The following is a 21012-nucleotide window of genomic DNA, read 5'->3' as shown; positions in this document are numbered from 1 at the left end:
CTCTCAGATAGCTCTGAGGAAATGCTCCAAAGAGGTAGGGAAGAGGCCAGTCTATGTGTGAATCCATATGTGTCATCCAGCATACATCTCGATAGAAGGTTACTGCTGGTCATGAGGAACAGATACCACAGTTAATGATTTTAGTCCTTTTCCAAGTATTGGAAAATGCAAGAGTCTGGCTTCGTAAAAAGCTTCTCCTGAAATATGCCTAACTATCTAATGACCTGTTTTGCCTGTTTTCCCAGGGCACAAAGTGCCTCATCCTGGTCTTCACCTTGAGCTCCTTTCAGGATGTAATGTAGGTCAGGGAATCCATCCTTGTAGAACCAGATGGTGAGTAACACTCCTTCTGTTTACAGAAAAATATATCTCACTTATATTAAAGCCAGCTTAAGAGGTCTGTATCAACTATTTCCACATCCAGCACTGGCCATTGAATCTTCCGTATGAATAGCAGGACATCTTCTACCTCAGTCTCAGAGACTCCAAGGTACTTTGGGAAGATTAACATTTGCCTTGTCAATCCTGGGCTTTAATTATAGCCAGATGACCCACAGTAAGGGTATAATGCCTGAATCATTTTATTTTTGAGTGCAAAACTAATTGTATTGATGAGTTGTGGCCATCTGTTCAGCTTCATTGATTATGCCATCAGATAGCCAAGATCTAAAGAATGAATGTCAATGACTTGACTGTAAAGCACCTGTATAGATCATCACCTCATAATAATGATCTGTTATACTCACACATGAAATAAAGTTCACATTCTCTCTGAAAATGTCAAGTAGGTCCCAGATATAAGATTCTTTTAACCAATATATGTAGACTCTTTTTAGTAACTGTGTTATATCAGTTTGAGAACTTGGAGAAATTTTTTTAATTATAAGTTTTCAGACTATAAATTACTTTAAAAATCTATTATTTAGTGCTCACAATGAAGCAAGCACTGTGCAAGCACTTTCTTTACACTGATTATCTCCTCAAAAAGAGAAATAACTCTTTTTTCCAAAAGTGGAAACAGGTTTTAAGAGGTTAGTCATTTGTCCAAGGTTACATAGCTCATAACTGGCAGAGCTGAATTTTGTCTACCTTACTTAAAATCTTTTTGTCTTAAACATTTCTCTATAATAACAGCAAAGTCATATGTATGTGAAAATATAATTTATAAGGATTCTTGTGGTTATCAACACAAACACACATGCCACATTTTAAATAAAGTTAGCAGATGCCAGGGTTCCCTTTTTTGTAGCTTATAGGAGAACTACAGCTATTTCTTTGAGAAGGTTAGATATTGTTCCTGAACTGAAAGAGAAATGTTGATGATCACATTAAGTTTGGAGAGTAAAATGCATACTATTACTAAGAGCAGCTAGAATTCTACTGTAAAAATCTATTAACAATATAATATTTATTCCATCTAAATTCCCTGGACTCACAGTTTCAATCATTTGTAGTTGTCTCTCAGTACCATCAAAAGAGGCATAAAAAAAGATTTTTGCTGTTTGTGCCTCTGTATATTCAACTTTTCCCCTGTTATTAGGTGTCAGAAATAGTGCTATGCCTTTGGGCATAATTCACTTAGAGAAGGCATGCAGGAATTCCAGGGATTTGCCCAAAGGTGAGTTTTGATGATTTCTGCCCACTTTTTCCCTTGCTTAAGAAAGAAGATATAACAGGACTGCTATCCATGGATCTGAGCTCTGTGTGTGTTATTTCGATTCCGGCCCCTGTAGAGCAGCTAGCTGTTGGTTGTTAAAGGAAATACAATGATAGGTCACAAAAGTAAGTCCAGTCATTTCAAGGCTGATTTCTAAAGACTTTTTCTAGCAGCGTATAGGAAACAAGTGCTGGGTTACAGAAGGAACACTCAAGCTCTCCAGGTAAAATGAGAGAGGAGGAAAGTGAGGTGAGCAGAGTTTCCCCAGAATTCATTACCAAACATAGGTGTGGTTTCCAGACCTTTGGTGGTGTCTCTATTTTTATATTTAGTATAAATTCATGATTTACTTTTCTATTTAGTAAAAACTAAATAATAATAATAAATTTGATCTTTGACTTCCAAGAAATTTCACTCTTCTTTTCCAGTCTTTCCAATAATTTCTTGTCTTCTTCACCTGCCCCACTTTCTCTGGATGTTTTCTAGATGTTCTCTAGATGTGATTTGTTGTTCTGTCATATCTGACTCTTTGCGATCCCACGGACTACAGCACACCAGGCTTCCTTGTCCTTCACTCTCCCTTGGAGTTTGCTCAAACTCATGTCCATTTAGTCAGTGAAACAAACATCTCATCTTCTGTTTTCCCCTTCTCCTCCTGCCTTCAGTCTTTCCCAGCATGAAGGTCTTTTCCAGTGAGTCAGCTCTGCACATCAGGTGGCTAAAGTATTGGAGCTTCTCAGCATCAGTCCTTCCAATGAATATTCAGGACTGATTTCTGTTAGGATTGACTGATTTGATCTCCTTGCTGTCTAAGGAATTCTCAAGAGTCTTCTCCAGCACCACAGTTCAAAAGCATCAATTCTTCGGTGCTTCATGATTCAACTCTCACATCTGTACGTGACTATTGGATAAGCCATAGGTTTGACTGTACGGACCTTTGTTGGTAAAGTGATGTCTCTGCTTTTTAATACACTGTCTAGGTTTGTCATAGCTTTTCTTCCAAGAAGCAAGTGTCCTTTAATTTTGTCACTGCAGTCACCATCCACAGCTATTTTGGAGCCCAAGAAAATAAAATCTGTCACTGTTTCCATTTTTTCCCCATCTTTTTGCCATGCGGTGATGGGATCAGATGCCATGATCTTAGCTAGATGTGATTAGATGTTTTCCATACTAGGCTTTGACCCAGTTCCCATCTCTTAAAAATCTCTCTTGATAATCTTATCTACTTTTAAGGCTTCAATAATGGCAAAAAACTTTTAAGAATGTGTTTGAAGTATGAAAAAAAGGAATAGAAGATATATTATCTGTCTGATGAGTACTTCTTAACTTTTTTGTGCCATAGACACTATTAGTAGTCTGCTGAAGCCAATGGACTCCTTTCATGAATAATGTTTTAAATGCATAAATTGAAATACATAGGATTCCAATGAAAACCAGTAACATTAAAATAAATTTATCCAAAATATTTTTAAAAATGTGGTATAGTAATGTATGTTCTATACTACTTATTCAAGAAATAATAAGATCTGATGATTCCCATAATTTCAAAGTAGTGATAAATATTAATACTTGGAGATATCAGTAGTAGTAATTGTACCATGGTATGAAAATTTTTCATGATAACAGAATCACAGGTTCTTTTAATATTCCTGTCATTTTTTGCCTATGTCTGTAACTGAGGGGAATGTTAAATTTCAGTTAGAGATGAAGGAAAATAAAGATCAAGCTCACAGGTCACCCTAAATTCTATTCATGCATCCAAGATTAAGAATATCTGGTCTAAAGATTTCTGAAAGAAATTGGGAATCTGTATTGTATGCCTAACAGAAACCATGTGTGTGGTATGAAGAAAGGGGTGGTGCAGAACCACTTACAACTGCACAGTTACTCTCTATCCATTGTTGTGTATGTTGGGTTTATCAGGGCTTCTTGACTCTTTTCTGTGTCTTTCTCAGCATGACTTTTATATTGAAGTAAAATTGAAACTACTTAGTTCTATTTATTAAATGATGTTCTATTTTTATTTTATTTATTGGTTTGTTTTTTTGTTTGATTTTAAAATATATTCCTTAGTTGTAGGGGAGGGACTGAAATTGCTGATTAACTGGGATCATTTCTTCATGCTATGTCTAGCTACTGTTAATATAGATAACTGGACTTTAAGTGTGGATAGAATTAAAATATCTAACTTCAACATCTTGCCTTCAAAGGCTTTGACGTGGATAAAAATATCCCATCTCCACCTTTTTGACCCTCTCTCACTTTGGCTTCCCAGACACTGCATTCTCCTGGACCTCTCTTGTCTTCCTGACTCTTTTGGTTACTTCTGAATCTTCTCATCTGTTTCACACCCTACTAACCAGAAAAATGTAGGCATTCCTCCCACATTAGGTCATGAGCTAGTTTTCTCTTCTTTTTTGCCTTGATAATTTCTCTCAATCATGTTCCTTGTCAGTTTCAATGGACCTTTTACTGGTTGTCATCTTCCTTCAATGGTATACAAGTGTGCTGTCAGACCCCTAAAATGTAATTGGTCGCTCTCAAAAGCATCACAGTTAAGTCTGAGCTTCTCTTCTTGGTTCACAACCTCTACAGTGTGGTCCCTACAGACGTTGCCAGTCTTCTCCACCATGGCAAGCCCCTGCCACAACTCTTCCACCTCACACTCCCCTTGGCCACCTGACTCTCAAGTATCCAAATACACCATGTTTTAAAAGTTCCTCCTTCTTCCTGGAATATCTTTCTCTTCCAGCTCACCTATAAAAGTTAATTCTATCTTTGCGACTCAAGTCCCACTTTCTTCAGTTCCAGATGCTCCTAACTTAATTACTTTTTCCTTTCTGTTCATGCTCCAGTGGAACTTTAGATGGTGCATTATCTATCTAATTAATCCTTACTCTTGTTTTGCCATTTCTTAAAGTCTACTTCCTATTTAAGTCATTACATATGAGACAAGCTCTTTCACTGGATTATAAATTCCAGAGAACTAGAGAGTTTTGTTGTAGTCCTTTCTGTGCTGTGTACACTGAGTGATTTGCTTGTTCTGTGCTCCTAAGGGCTCCAACAATTTTTAATTCAATCGTGGGTAGTGGTTGGGTAATTGGACCCTAAATTTGTGGATGTCTGTAAGACATATACCTAAACCTTATTTGGGCTTGATATTCATCAAATACATAAACATTTTACTATGAGTATTGTTTTTGTTTCTAAAACTGGCTAAATGGAACAAGTCTAATTAAGACACAGTTAACAGTTTAATTGGGAAGTTCTGGATTCTATATTGGAAGCTGAAATTCATTCTATAACTATTTCTTGAGCCGTAATTATGTATCCAGCTCTAGGGATACCTAGCTTTGAATAAAAATGATCTTTGTTCTGGAAGGATTTACAGATATCTTCATAAGAGTTTGGAGCTTCCCATCAAGAGTTGCAGGAGAATTTACGTTTCTTAAACTGGAAAAAAAATTGTTCGTCCCTTTATTAAAATGTTATGTGTCACCTGGGCTAACTCAGAAGTGAAAACCACACAGCACCAAGGGAAGCCGTAGTGTACATGTTGTCAATAAATGAGGAAGTATTGATATAAAAAGAGAAGGCACATTTATTCGGATATTACTGGTTGTAGTTTATTTGTTGTTGTTTAGTCTCTGGAAGCCCATTCTGCAGTGGTTGTGGTGCTCAGTCGCTCAGTTGTGGGGACTCTTTGTGATCCCATGGACTGTAGCCCACCAGTCTCCTCTGTCCATGGAATTTTCTAAGCAAGAACACTGTAGTGGGTTGCCATTTCTTTTTGCAGGGGATCTTCCCCACCCAGGGATCAAACTCGATCTTTTGCATCAGCAAGCAGATTCTTTACCACTGAGCCACTAGGGAAGCCCCTGCAATTTAGGGCTTGGTTATTGCTATTATTTTATACATTCCCTATCTCCAGCTTCAATAAATCCCTGCAACAGGAAAGTTTTAAAATTTCCTTCTTAGTATCATTTTATGTCTTAGGCTGCGAAGCATTAACAAAGGTTCTAAACAATAGTAATAGCATTTACTATTTTTATTTTCTAGTAGTAATAAACCTAACAATGTTTTTGTTTCTGAACAGTTCTATTATATGTTCAACATTATACTAGAAACTAGAGATATGCAAAATTAATTTATGGTCTTAAGTAGCTCACAAAAGTAGTATCTTTTTAAAAAATTGCATTACTGTAAGGGGAAAAAAGAAATATTACGAGAGGAAGATGCTTGTGTAGGATAGTCTGGATTTTTTCTCAAGGCTAGTTGGACACTGGACATTAAGGATATATACCATGATTTTCTGAAATATGAGTGCTAACTGGGGAGAAAGAGAGCATAAACCCAGAACACAGTAGATTAGTATAGGGGAAATATTAAAGTACTTTGATGAAAAATATAAATTATGAGGAGCATATACTTTCAGAAAGAGTAAAGAATATTTTTCAGATGTCTCTGTATGTATGTATAAAGGTCTGTGGCTTCAAATTTGACTAGATTTTGTTTGTTTGTTTTTCAAAATCTTTTCTAAGAATTGCCCTGGTGGAAAATATTCCTGAAGGCCTTAACTATTCAGAAAATGCACCATTTCACTTATCACTTTTCCAAGGCTGGATGAATTTACTCAGCATGGCCAAAAAGTCTGTTGACATAGTATCTTCCCATTGGGATCTCAACCACAGTCATCCATCAGCATGTCAGGTAAGCTGCATCCTCTAATGTGTGTGATGATTTGACTTTTGTGCATTTTATACCCTGCAGTATTCTTGCTGCCACTCCTCAAGTTCAAGTTCATTTTTTCTATCTATACCCATAGTTCATGTTCATTATTACATTTTTATGTATGTGCCATTGTTAATCAACGGTTGCTCAGTTTCTACTAGAAGGCCAGGTTTTCAGGGGCAAAATCACATCTCATCTTTGCAAAGAAGAGGCTCTTTATGCTGTATCGGACACCTTCAGGGGTGTCTTCCCATTGTGGTGTCTGTTGATGGCACACTGCAGATTTCTACTTTGCACAACCTGCGTGTTTTCAGTTCTAATTCTGTAACTGCTTGCTGAAGCATTTATTTGGTTCATTGGTGTCTTAATTTGTCTTTGTGGCACAGAAAGCCAACTTTTTAAGTAGTGGAGTCACACTTTCCAGTATAGCTGTGTATTCTTGACTGTCATATTTGGGTGAATAGGAAAAAGAAGTTTACTAGTTATAGGAACAACCTTTAGAAAACTGACTAAATGATCGAAATGATTTCTGAATGAAATGCTACCCTGGAGATGTGAAAATAATCCTGGTAATCGTTCGTGTGTTTTCCTTTATGTCGGTACAACCTTGATAGCACTGAGCTATCAAGTGTATGACCATTGGCCTAAACTTAAATTGGTCATGAGTCCACATGTGTATGTGCTAAGTTGATTCAGTCATGTCCAAATCTTTGTGATTCTATGGACTGTAGCCCGTCAGGATCCTCTGTCCATGGGATTCTCCAAGCAGGGATACTGAAGTGGGTTGCCATGCCCTCCTCCAAGGGATCTTCCCAACCCAGGGATCTAACCCTCATCTCTTATGTCTCCTGCATTGGCAGATGTGTTCTTTACCAGTAGCCCCACCTGGGAAGCCCCGTGAGTCCACAGCAGTTTTGAAAGCCAGCCTGACGTATCACTAGTTTTCTGAATTTGGAGAACAGGGCATGTTTGTAGATTGGGACCTAGTTCTGCTTCCTAGGAGTGCTTTCCTAATCTACTGTTCTCAGAAACTCATTGCTCCACCCCCTGTGCTTTTCTTTCTTTTTCATAAGAAAGAGTCTGTGTTTGCTTCAGACTTATTTTCTTAGTTGACTTTCTGCCGGTAGAAATCTGAGGCCCAAGAGATCTCTTTTTATTTTAAACCATCTATGTCCCTTTTTAAGTAGTCCAAAATGGAACAACCCCTTAAAAACTTTTGGAGACTTTCTATGTATTCAGTGATAATCCACTCTATTAGCAAAAGGCTAATAACTCAGGTGGGTCTTTTTCTACTTCAGCTGGTGATTCAAGAATCTTCAAAAACCTCACTCTTCTCACTTCCAGGAGTCCTTTTGTCTGAGATGGTCTGTCACCTCCCACTTTTAATCCATCAGAAGACTCAACAAGGACTCTTATAACCACAACTTTGATTTGCTCTTTACCCTGAGGCCATTTCTCACTTTGAGAGTGTTTTGCTAATTGAGAGACTGTCCTAGATTTTCTGCATTTCTCTCAAAGTTCTGCATGAAAACAAACTAGTTCTTTCTTATCATGTACCACCAAAGCTTTGATAACCTGCCTGAACAATCACCTTAGCCGGATCTCCAAACCCATTCGTCACATTTTCTGTCTCTTACTCTACAGCAGGCAGTAGCATTGTCAAACTTTCTGCCATTACTTTCTCAAGGACTCGAAAGCAATTTCTTTCCTGTTCTTCCAGCCTTGAGTAACAGAATGAGATTCCAGTCCATCCCACCACCCAGTCCCGTAGCCAATGCCACATGCTTTAAGTTTTCCCAGCAGTAGTTTCTATTTAATTCTCTATTGTGGTTTCACAAACAACTCCAAAACTTACTTGTTATTATTTCCTATGATTCAGTGAGTTGGCTGACAGTTCTTTGGCTCCAGTAGTGCTGGCTGGGATTACTTACACAGTTGTGTGGAGGTAGGAGGGTAGCTGAGCCTGGGCTGACTGAGGGCCAGACAGGCTCATTCTCTACATGTGGACACTCATCATTCAGTAATCGAAACCAAGGTTTTTATAGGGCAGTTGGATCTCAGGAGAGTGCAAATGAAAACTATAAGACCTCTTAATGCTTGGGCTCCCAGAACTTTACTACATTCTCCTAGTCCAAAACAGTCACACGGCTAGGCCATGAATACTGGAGGGACAAGAGACTCCAGGAGGAGTATGCATGTACAGGAATGGGAGGAACTGTTGGTAGCCAAATTCCCAGGTGGTTTGTATGCTCGCAAACCTTGGAAAAGAGTTGAACTACATCATTCCAACCTCTTGTTCTGTGAGCCCAGCTAACCCTTTCAGTGTTCAGACTCTGGGAGAAGATGGGTCATTAGAGAATGCCATGGCCTTTCTGTGTCATGGCTTGTAAAGTTACATTATGGTTAGTATTCAGTACTGCTCACAGGACAATGATGAAATGGATGAGTGAGGGTCCCAGTCTGTTTTGCTTAACAGTGCCTAGCATGGTGCTTGATCGTACTAAGTGTTCAGTAAATATTTGTTAAGTAGTAAATATTAAGTAAGGGCTTCCCCAGTGGCTCAGTGGTAAAGAACCCACCTGCCAATGCAGGAAACAAGGGTTTGACCCCTAGATTAGAAAAATCCCCTGAAGAAGAAAATGGCAACCCACTCCAGTATTCTTGCCTGGAGAATTCCATGGACAGAGGAGTCTGGCCAGCTGCAGTCCATGGGGTCTCAAAGAGTCAGACACGACTGAGAGACTAAAGAACAACAACAGTAACAACAACCTGGTTATTATTGAGCTCACCCAGCAAACCTTCAGGAGGAGACCCTGGGTGTGAACTGGTATCTTCTGGTGGAGTCATTCTACTCCCACCAGAGATGCCTCTTGACTGCCTTTCATTCCCCTAACAGCCCCAGGCTCCTCTACAGTTTAACACCAACTGGTTTTCTGCAGAGTTTTGAGCTAATTTCACTTTGCCCCTTTACAAGGAGAAAACTGCATTTGCAGACATGAAGAATAGAGGGGCTTTACCTGCTTTGGAAATTAAATGGATTCAAGCAGAACATGAGACTGATTGCATAAACAACTCTCCCTACTCCTGCCTGCTCCTGGCCCTGAGTACCATGCCCTGTGAGAGGTGGTGAACAGGAGAAAGCAGGGTGGTTGACAGCAGTGTTCACAGGGTTCCTACTACGGACGCATGCAGCAGTGAGCAGTAGCCGGAAGTGAGATCTTAGTTCCCTGACCAAGAATGGATCCCTGGTCACCCAAGTGTAAACCGGAATTCCTATCCACTGGACCATGAAGGCCAGCAGCTAGAGCCTAAATCCCCAGTCCTTACCTGTCTTGAAAAGAAAATTCTGACAAGGATGTGGAAGGCAAAAGAGAAAATCAGAGTACAACATGGAAAGAAGCATGGGCAAACTCTGGAAGAGAGTCGTGCCTTTGAAAAATTTAAATCCTTTGTAAGGGGGCACTTTGTCTTTGTCTGCCCTCACTGGGTCTTTGTCCACCCTCTGGCCTTTTCTTGTTTTGTGCCTCTGATTAATTTGTCTCACGACCCTCCCCAAGATGTGCATGTACCCCTCTGCCAAGTTGGAGTCCAACTCAAGGTGTCTGGGAGGGAAAATTGCAAGATGTATGGCCTGACGACCGTCCCCTGCCTTTTGACCCCCAAGAAGTCCTTCTGTGCATGTGTAGTATCTCTCTTGCCCCAAGGACAAAAAATACACCACGTCCTGATCCTTTTCTTAAACAGAGTTTAGTGCCTCTTTGTGGTTGCCATGACTGTTATCTTCAGGTGTCCACAGGAGACAAAGCTTGGCTATTTACTCTATTTCTGTTGTTATTTCTGTTTTGGAGAATAAACAGGAGGGTGATCGTAAATGCCTAACCTGGAACCCACCTATCTCTTGTCTCAGGAGAAGCAGACAGGAAGCTAGTTCTAAGTGACCAGCCTGAAGCCCACCTTTTTCCTGCCCCATAAAATGTAAACAGGGGGCCAGTTACTGTAAATGCCTAACTTGGATCTCACCTATCTCCTGCCTCACTCTGGCAATAAGACAGTGGCTTTTTGCCTCTTCCTCTGGTCCATTGGTGGCCAAGTGACTGCCACTGGTCAAACACCAGGCATGGACTGTGGTCTTTAAAGAAAGAGCAAGCTTTTCTTGCTTGGAATAGAGTGCTTGCTGCCCAGTTTGCTCCATTTCCCATCTCCCCTCATCTGACCCTCAAGTCCTAGAGCAATGTTCACAGAAGGACTTAGGATACAAAGGCCCAGAAGAACTTGTCCAAATACCACATGCCTTGGGCTTTCAGAGATTATTTTTAGAGCCTGGCTCACTCCTTCCTACCCTCTCACCACACCATAGGGGCAATTGTACAGAGATCAGAAATGGAAAAAAGAAAGGTCCTTGCTACCAGCTTTTTCTTTTCAGGTGTTCTTAAAGAACCCATATCCTGTTCTCTCCAGGCCATCAAGTTTTACCATTTCTACAAAGGAAAGTACTGACAGAAGGACCATTTGATTTAAATTCTACCTGATTTTATCTTTCAAATGGAAATAGAAAATTCAAGATTTTACCCAACATTTCAAATTTGAGGTGGCTAATCTTTGGACCTTTTAGTTTTACCATGCCCTCATAATTACTGGGATATAGTTATTGATTGGCTTACTGCACACAGAAGACAAACAATTTCTTACTGAGCTAAGAAAAAGAAATCCACCCCTTAATTACTCAAGTGAACTAACTAAAATTTTTTAAGATGATCCAGTATCATGAAAATTGGCTCAATTTTGAAACTTTTTTCCAATAATATATTTTTAAAAGAAAATATTCTTATTTCGAGGAACACAATATTTACTTCTAAACCAACAGAGTCTGAAAATTTCTAAGTGGGAACCATAAATGGTAACTAGATAAGTAGGAACTATAAGCGAAGCAAAGGGAAAGGGAAAGATATACCCATTTGAATGCAGAGTTCCAAAGAATAGCAAGGAGAGATAAGAAAGCCTTCCTCAGCAATCAATACAAAGAAATAGAGGAAAACAATAGAATGGGAAAGACTAGAGATCTCTTCAAGAAAACTAGAGATACCAAGGGAACATTGCATGCAAAGATGGGCTCAATAAAGGACAGAAATGGTAGGGACCTAACAGAAGCAGAAGATATTAAGAAGAGGTGGCAATAATACACAGAAGAACTGTACAAAAAAGATCTTCATGACCCAGATAATCACAATGGTGTGATCACTCATCTAGAGCCAGACATCCTGGAATGTGAAGTCAAGTGGGCCTTAGGAAGCATCACTACAAACAAAGCTAGTGGAGGTGATGGAATTCCAGTTAAGCTATTTCAAATCCTGAAAGATGACACTGTGAAAGTGCTACAGTCAATATGCCAGCAAATATAGAAAACTCAGCAGTGGCCACAGGACTGGAAAAGGTCAGTTTTCATTCCAATCCCAGAGAAAGGCAATGCCAAAGATTGCTCAAACTACCGCACAATTGCACTCATCTAACACGCCAGTAAAGTAATGCTTAAAATTCTCCAAGCCAGGCTTCAACAATACATGAACCGTGAACGTTCAGATGTTCAAGCTGGTTTTAGAAAAGGCAGAGGAACCAGAGATCAAATTGCCAACATCCAATGGATCATCAAAAAAGCAAGAGAGTTCCAGAAAAACATCTACCTCTGTTTTCTTGACTCTGCCAAAGCCTTTGACTGTGTGGATCACAACAAACTGTGCAAAATTCTTCAAGAGATGGGAATACCAGACCACCTGACCTGTCTCTTGAGAAACCTGTATGCTGGTCAAGAAGTAACAGTTAGAACTGGACATGGAACAACAGACTGGTTCCAAATCGGGAAGGGAGTATGTCAAGGCTGCATATTGTCAACCTGCTAATTTAACTTACATGGAGAGTACATCATGTGAAATGCTGGGCTGGAGGAAGCACAAGCTGGAGTCAAGATTGCCAGGAGAAATATCAATAACCTCAAATATGCAGTTGACACCACCCACCCTTATGGCAGAAAGTGAAGAAGAGCTAAAGAGCCTCTTGATAAAAGTGAAAGAGAAGAGTGAAAAAGTTGGCTTGATAAAAGTGAAAGAGAAGAGTGAAAAAGTTGGCTTAAAGCTCACCATTCAGAAAACTAAGATCATGGCATCTGGTCCCATCACTTCATGGCAAATAGATGGGCAAACAGCGGAAACAGTGGCTGACTTTATTTTTCTGGGCTCCAAAATCATTGCAGATGGTGATTACAGCCATGAAATTCAAAGACGCTTACTCCTTGGAAGGAAAGTTATGACCAACCTAGACAGCATATTAAAAAGCAGAGACATTACTTTGCTAACAAAGGTCCATCTAGTTAAGGCTATGGTTTTTCCAGTGGTCATGTATGGATGTGACAGTTGGACTATAAAGAATTGATGCTTTTGAACTGTGGTGTTGGAGAAGACTCTTGAGAGTCCCTTGGACTGCAAGTAGATCCAACCAGTCCATCCTAAAGAAGATCAGTCCTGGGTGTTCATTGGAAGGACTGATGTTGAAACTGAAACTCCAATACTTTGGCCACCTGATGCGAAGAGCTGATTCATTTGAAAAGTCCCTGATGCTGGGAAAGTTTGAGGGCAGGAGGAGAAGGGGATGACACAGGATGAGATGGCTGGATGGCATCATCGACTTGATAGACATGGGTTTGGGTGGACTCCGGGATTTGGTGATGAACAGGGAAGCCTAGCATGCTGCGGTTCATGGGGTTACAAAGAGTCGGACATGACTGAGCGACTGGACTGAACTGATAATTGAAAAGTGGCCCATCTACTTATCATCCTGCAGCTGTAAGCAAAATACACCAAGGAATGGTATAGCCAGTGGCAGGCAGGCCTCAGCTCAGCAGAAAAGGGACACAGATAAACATGGCACATGACATCTGTGTGTTCTCTGGATGTCTGTGTCCTCCCTGGATGCCGTTTCACAAGAGTGAGCTATGTGTGTGTGCTAAGTCACTTCAGTTGCGTCTGGCTTTTTGCGACCCCGTGGATGGTAGCCCTCCAGGCTCCTCTGTCCATGGGATTCTTCAGGTAAGACTACTGGAGCTGGTTGCCGTGCTTTCCTCCAGGGGATCTTCTTGACCCAGGGACTGAATCCATGTCTCTTACATCTTCTGAAGTGGCAGCCAGAGTCTTTATCACTAGCGCCACCTGGGAAGCCCAAGAGTGAGCTATGGTCATTACTAACAGAATGATGAAAGCCTATCTTTTTTTTTTCATTTCCCTGGAAACAGAAGCACTCATTAAAAATGCATTTTAATCTGTGTCACCAGAGGGTTGCTAGTTTAATCCCCGCCCTGAAAAACTCATTTTGTCGTTTCTACCTTGCACTTGGTATTGTTAATCTTTTGGTAGTTGTTTCCTTCTGTGTTAAAAGAAACTGGACAGTGACCTCCATCTGCATCGCAGTCATGTTAAGGGCTAGTGTGGTCTACAGTTCCATGAAAACTATATTTTCGTATTTAATCAAAATACATGATTGAGCTAAGGGTTTTGTTTCTCTCTGTCTAGATGATGAGTTTAGACCCTGAAATATTGAATTTCCAGGACAACTTGGTTGCTAATTTATGGAATAAAATGATGGAGTTTTATGAAATCAAGACTGTTTAGGAAAAGCCAGAAAATATGATTTGGCAAAGGCTTATTAGTAGAGCTACCAAATTCATTGATCAAAAAAATCCTATTCTCTATGAGTTTGCTGGAAGAAACCAAAAAAATAATGAGCTATGACTGAATCTTTTTTTCCCCTTTTATTCTTTTTTTTAAATTACTTAATTTATTTTAATTGGAGACTAATTACTTTACAATGTTGTGGTGGTTTTTGCTATACATTGACAGGAATCAGCCATGGGTGTACATGTGCCCCCCATCCCGAACCCCCTTCCCACCTCCCTCCTCATCACATCCCTTGGGGGTGTCCAGTGCACTGGCTTTGAGTACCCTATTTCATGCTTTAAACTTGGACTGGTCATCTGTTTTACATATGATAATATACATGTTTTAATGCTAGTCTCTTAAATCATCCCACCCTTGTCTTCTCCCACAGAGTCCATAAGTCTGTTCTTTATATCTATGTCTCTTTTACTGTCTTGCATATAGGGTCATCGTTACCATCTTTTTAAATTCCATTATATATGCGTTAACATATTCTGTTGGTGTTTTTCTTTCTGACTTACTTCACTCTGTATAACAGGCTCCAGTTTCATCCACCTCATTTAGTTCAGTCGCTCAGTCATGTCCGACTCTTTGTGACCTCATGAACTGCAGCATGCCAGGCCTCCCTGTCCATCACCAACTCCCAGAGTTTACTCAAACTTATGTCCATTGAGTGGGTGATGCCATCCAACCATTTCATCCTCTGTTGTCCCCTTCTCCTTGCGCCTTCAATCTTTCCCAGCATCAGGGTCTTTTCCAATGAGTCAGTTCTTTTCATGAGGTGGCCAAAGGATTGGACTTTCAGCTTCAGCATCAGTCCTTCCAATGAATATTCAGGACTGATTTCCTTTAGGATGGACTAATTGGATCTCGTTGCAGTCCAGGTGACTCTCAAGAGTCTTCTCCAACACCACAGTTCAAAAGCATCAATTCTTCGGCACTCAGCTTTCTTTATACTCCAACTCTCACATCCATACATGACTACTGCAAAAACCATCGCAGTCACTGTACGAGCCTTTGCTGGCAAAGTAATGTCTCTGCTTTTTAATATGCTATCTTGGTTGATCATAACTTTTCTTCCAATGAGCAATCATCTTTTAATTTTATGGCCACAGTCACCATCTGCAGTGATTTTGGAGCCCCCCAAAATAAAGTCTCTCACTGTTTCCATTGTTTCCCCATCTATTTGCCATGAAGTGATGAGACCAGATGCCATAATCTTAGTTTTCTGAATGTTGAGTTTTAAGCCAACTTTTTCACTCTCCTCTTTCACTTTCATCAAGAGACTCTTTAGTTCTTCTTTGTTTTCTGCCGTAAAGGTGGTGTCATCTACATATCTGAGGTTATTGATATTTCTCCCGGCAATCTTGATTCCAGCTTGTGCTTCATCCAGTCTGTCATTTCTCGTGATGTACTCTGCATATAAGTTAAATAAGCAGGGTGACAATATGCAGCCTAGACGTACTCCTTTACCGATTTGGAACCAGTCTGTTGCTCCATGTCCAGTGCTGTTTCTTCTTGACCTGCATACAGATTTCTCAGGAGGCAGGTAAGGTGGTCTTGTATTCCCGTGTCTTGAAGAATTTTGCAGTTTGTTGTGATCCACACAGTCAAAAGCTTTGAAATAGTCAATAAAGTAGAAGTAGATGTTTTTCTGGAACTCTCTCACTTTTTCAATGATCCAACGGATGTTGCCAATTTGATCTCTGGTTCCTCTGCCTTTTCTAAATCCAGCTTGAACATCTGGAAATTCATGGTTGACATACTATTGAAGCCTAGCTTGGAGAATTTTGACCATTACTTTGCTAGCGTGTGAAATGAATGCAATCGTGCAGTAGTTTGAACATTCTTTGGCATTGCCTTTCTTTGGGATTGGAATGAAAACTGACCTTTTCCAGTCCTGTGGCCACTGCTGAGTTTTCCATATTTGCTGGCATTTGAGTGCTGTACTTGAACAGCATCATCTTTTAGGATTTGAAATAGCTTAACTGGAATTCCATCACCTCCACTAGCTTTGTTTGTAGTGATGCTTCCTAAGGCCTACTTGACTTCTTATTCCAGGATGTCTGCCTCTAGGCAAGTGAGTGGTCACACCATCATGATTACCTGGATCATGAAGATTTTTTTTGTACAGTTCTTCTATGTATTCTTGCCACATCTTCTTAATATCTCCTGCTTCTGTTCGGCCCATACCATTTCTGTCCTTTATTGTGCCCATCTTTGCATGAAAAGTTCCCTTGGTATCTCTAATTTTCTTGAAGAGATCTCTAGTCTTTCCCATTCTATTGTTTTCTTCTGTTTCTTTGCATTGATCGCTGAGGAAGGCTTTCTTATCTCTCCTTGCTATTCTTTGGAACTCTGCATTCAGATGGGAATATCTTTCCTTTTCTCCTTTGCCTTTTGCTTCTCTTCTTTTCATAACTATTTGTAAGGCCTCCTCAGACAGACATTTTGCCTTTTTGCATTTCTTTTTCTTGGGGATGGTCTTGATCACTGCCTCCTGTACAATGTCTCGAATCCATAGTTCATCAGGCACTCTGTCCATCAGATCTAATCCCTTGAATCTAGTTGTCACTTCCATTGTGTAATTGTAAGGGATTTGATTTAGGTCATACCTGAATGGTCTAGTGGTTTTCCCCACTTTCTTCAATTTAAATCTGAATTTGGCAATAAGGAGTTCATGATCTGAGCCACAGTCTGCTCCTGGTCTTGTTTTTGCTGACTGTATAGAGCTTCTCCATCTTTGGCTGCAAAGAATATAATCAATCTGATTTCGGTCTTGACCATCTGGTGATGTCCATGTTAGAGTCTTCTCTTGCGTTGTTGGAAGAGGGTGTTTGCTATGACCAGTGCGTTCTCTTGGCAGAACTCTGTTAGCCTTTGCCCTGCTTCATTCTGTACTCCAAGGCAAAATTTTCCTGTTACTCCAGGTATTTCTTGACTTTCTACTTTTGCATTCCAGTCCCCTATAATAAAAAGGACATCTTTTTGGGGTGTTAGTTCTAGAAGGTCTTGTAGGTCTTCATAGAACCATTCAACTTCAGCTTGTTCAGCATTACTGATCAGGGCGTAGACTTGGATTACTGTGATATGGAATGGTTTGCCTTGGAAAGAAACAGAGATCATTCTGTCATCTTTGAGATTGCATCCAAGTACTGCATTTTGGAACTTTTTGTTGACTATGACAGCTACTTCATTTCTTCTAAGGGATTCTTGCCCACAGTAGTAGATATAATGGTAATCTGAGTTAAATTCACCCATTCCAGTCCATTTTAGTTCGCTGATTCCTAAAATGTCAATGTCCGTTCTTGCCATCTCCTGTTTGACCACTTCCAATTAGAACTGATTCAAATGCCTTCTTTTTAATAGCTGAGTAATATTCTATTGTGTATATGTATCACCACCTTCTTATCCATTTGTCTGCTGATGGACATCTAGGTCGCTTCCATGTCCTGGCTATTATAAACAGTGCTGTGATGAACATTGGGGTACACCTGTCTCTTTCAATTCTGGTTTCCTCAGTGCATATGACCAGCAGTGGGATTGCTGGGTCATATGGCAGTTCTATTTCCAGTTTTTTAAGGAATCTCCACACTGTTCTCCATAGTGGCTATACTAGTTTGCATTCCCACCAACAGTGTAAGAGGGTTCCTTTTTCTCTGCACCCTCTCTAGCATTCATTATTTGTAGACTTTTTGATAGCAGCCATTCTGACCGGCGTGAGATGGTACCTCATTGTGGTTTTGATTTGCATTTCCCTGATAATGAGTGATGTTGAGCATCTTTTCATGTGTTTGTTAGCCATGTGTGTGTCTTCTTTGGAGAAAGAAGTTTAGTTCTTTGACCCATTTTTTGATTGGGTCATTTATTTTTCTGGTATTGACCTGCATGAGCTGTTTGTATATTTTTGAGATTAATTCTTTGTCAGTTGCTTCATTTGCTATTATTTTATCCCACTCTGAAGGCTGTCTTTTCACCTTGCTTATAGTTTCTTTCATTGTGCAAAAGCTTTTAAGTTTAATTAGGCCCCTTTTGTTTACTTTTGCTTTTATTTCCATTACTCTGGGAGGCGGGTCATAGACGATCTTGCTGTGATTTATGTCAGAGAGTGTTTTGCCTATGTTTTCCTCTAGGAGTTTTATAGTTTCTGATCTTACGTTTAGATCTTTAATCCATTTTGAGTTTATTTTTATGTATGGTGTTAAAAAGTGTTCTAGTTTCATTCTTTACAGGTGATTGACCAGTTTTCCCTGCACCACTTGTTAAAGAGACTGTCTTTTCTCCTTTGTATATTTTTCTGTCCTTTGTCAAAGATAAGGTATCCATAGGTGCATTGATTTATCCCTGGGCTTTCTTAAAGAGATGTATTTATATGAAATCAATTAGTTACTGGTCTACAGTGAACCATGATGATGTATCACATTTGTTTAATTTTGAAAAACTATGATTTTAAAAATTTAACAGTATTTGCTCAATTTAGGAAATAGCATGTTTGTAAGTTTAATGATCCAGGAGCTTGTTTTGAAATGCATAAGTCAGAATTCTGTCTCTAGACAGTGAGCGATAGGCAGTTATCAGTGGTAGACGGATTGTAGAGTCTGGAGTACAGCTTATATTTCTTTTTATCCACTTATTGGCTGTGTGACTTTGAGTTAGATGCTAAACTCTCTGTGCTTCAGTTTTCTCGTCAGCAAAATCAAGGTGATAACAGAACCTACCTCATAGGTCATTGTGTAGATTAAATTAGTTAATATGCATAAAGGGCATAGAATAATCTTTGACCATTTATCACCTATGTTAGTGTTTATTACTAAATTCATAAATGTTGTTCACATTGACTTATTTGGGTACAAACTACAAATCTGGTTCAAGTCAGTTTAATTATAGTAACAAATAATGAGTTCTCACTGGGTGCTTTATACTATGCTAGAATCCGACATGATTACTATGTAAAATTAAAAGAGGAATTTAATTTCTACAAATGTGGGACTCATTCTGGTCCTCTCTGTTTCTTAGTGAATTCCTGCTGCTTCTCTATGCTTTTGCTTCCCCATCTGTTGAATAATTCTAATTATATTCTTGCTTGCTTTCCAGTGTATTTCCAAGGGAAATCATCATTCAGATATAAACTCATAAACACTATGATTAGCAAGAGTTTAACCTCTTTGATTCTTTTAGAATCCAATCAAAGAGACATGAATAAATCATGAATCCAAAGAGATTCTTCTCAATTATTAATGTTTTCATTAAATAATAACTTTCTTTTAAATTGTCTTATCTTAGTTTTGTTTGCCTATATGCTGTTTTCTCTCTAGACTTTCACTTTCCTATGGTCAATTTCTATTTTGGGAAATTTCTTTTAAAAAGAATAGGTTGAATTTTTTTCCCATTAGAATATTAATTTTGTTGTTGTTCGGTCGCTCAGTCGTGTCCAACTCTTTGTGACCCGGTGGAATACTAATAGTTCCTTACTATAAAAAAAAAACAACCTGGAAATTACAGAGAAATGAAAGAGAACAAAATCATCCATGTGATCATCAGCAAACATTTTGTAATGGTTATTTTATGCATAATTACATACATGGCTCATATAAAGAAACTTGTATCTTAATTTTGAACTTAATGTCACACCATAAATATCTTTCCATGCTATTAGAAATCCTGGTAAACATTTTTTTAAATTGGCTGCCTAATATACAAATGTAGTGTACATACCAGATTAAACATATATATATTTCTCTATTATTGAACATTTAAGCTATTTCTTTTTTCGGAAATGAATTCTCCTGCAGTCAATATTTCTGTGCAAACCATTGTTTTCTTTTTGCTCATTCACTCGGTATCCATTCTTAGAAATAGGGTTAGAGGGCTAAAGAGTCTGAACTGGTTTCTTAAAACAATGGGGTTTTGAGGGAACATGTAGAAAACTCTCACGGTTGCTACCTAGGAAAGCTGGGACCACTGGGGGAGAGGACTTGAAGGAATTTTGCTTGCATTCTGTGCAGGGCTCTCTGCTGGCTGAGAAGTGATTGTGGAAGAGCTGCAGTGTTGGGCACATCTTGGTATTCCTTCCTCGCCCCAGTCACATCATAGGCCACCATCTCCTGCAGTGCCATCCACACTCTTGCTGATACTGCTGAATGCTCTGCCAAGATTTCACGTTGTCCACCCACCTTTTGCAGCCAGACTGGACTCTTGAGCAGCTTAAAGCTACTTCCTAGTACTGTAGGAATCCAGCTGCTCAGGTCCCTGTAATAAGTATGATTCTCCTGATACTAATTCCTTGCCATTTCCTGGCCCTTTACTGGTATGATGAGCCTATTCATCTCTCTTCATCTGTCCCTGACGGGGATGGCTTTGTTCATACTCATGGCCTGCATAATTGTGAATAACCATTAAGCAAGATCTGATGATTAACTCTTTTGAATAATTAAATCAAGAGATTCAATTAATAATGGGAGGGAACCTGGACTGGCAGCCAGCATGCTTACATAGCAGATACTCTTTTTTTTTTTTTTTTTTTTTCAGATTTTATTTTGTTAAAGGTTATTACAAGATATTAGGGGTATAATTCTCTGTGCTATACAGTAAATCCTTGTTGATTATCTATTTAATGTATGGTAATTTGTGTCTGTTAATTCCGTTTGCTGTTATCAAGCAGGTAATCCTTTTTGCTCATCACCCAAAAAGTGGGCATTCTCAGCTAAGTTGTTGGGTCTGTGACACTGAGTTCTCAAAGCTATGATTGATCCATGCCACAAGACATTTGTGAACTGATGTAATGGCCAACATGTTGTGGCTTCAGATAAGGAATTCTATATTCCATAGGCATATTCTGAGAGCAGCCAGCGTCTCTGGCCACCATCCCCAACTCTACTCTTTTCTTCAGCTCACACCTAACCATCCAATTCATTGCTGTGCTGT

General features: G+C 39.4%; 1 protein-coding gene across 1 annotated transcript in view; it reads left to right on the top strand.

The window, feature by feature from the left end:
- Positions 1 to 21012, top strand: part of PLD5 (phospholipase D family member 5) — a 380049-nt gene that overhangs the window by 231938 nt on the left and 127099 nt on the right. The window contains exon 3 of the mRNA XM_081495441.1: positions 6199 to 6367. Within this exon, the coding sequence (XP_081351567.1) occupies positions 6199 to 6367 (169 nt within the window). The remainder of the gene's footprint in view (positions 1 to 6198; positions 6368 to 21012) is intronic.

The sequence above is a fragment of the Giraffa tippelskirchi genome, chromosome 5 (genome assembly GCF_054371585.1).
Source record: "Giraffa tippelskirchi isolate mGirTip1 chromosome 5, T2T-mGirTip1v1.2.pri, whole genome shotgun sequence".
NCBI lineage: Eukaryota > Metazoa > Chordata > Mammalia > Artiodactyla > Giraffidae > Giraffa > Giraffa tippelskirchi.
This window is presented reverse-complemented; position numbering and strand designations above follow the sequence as displayed.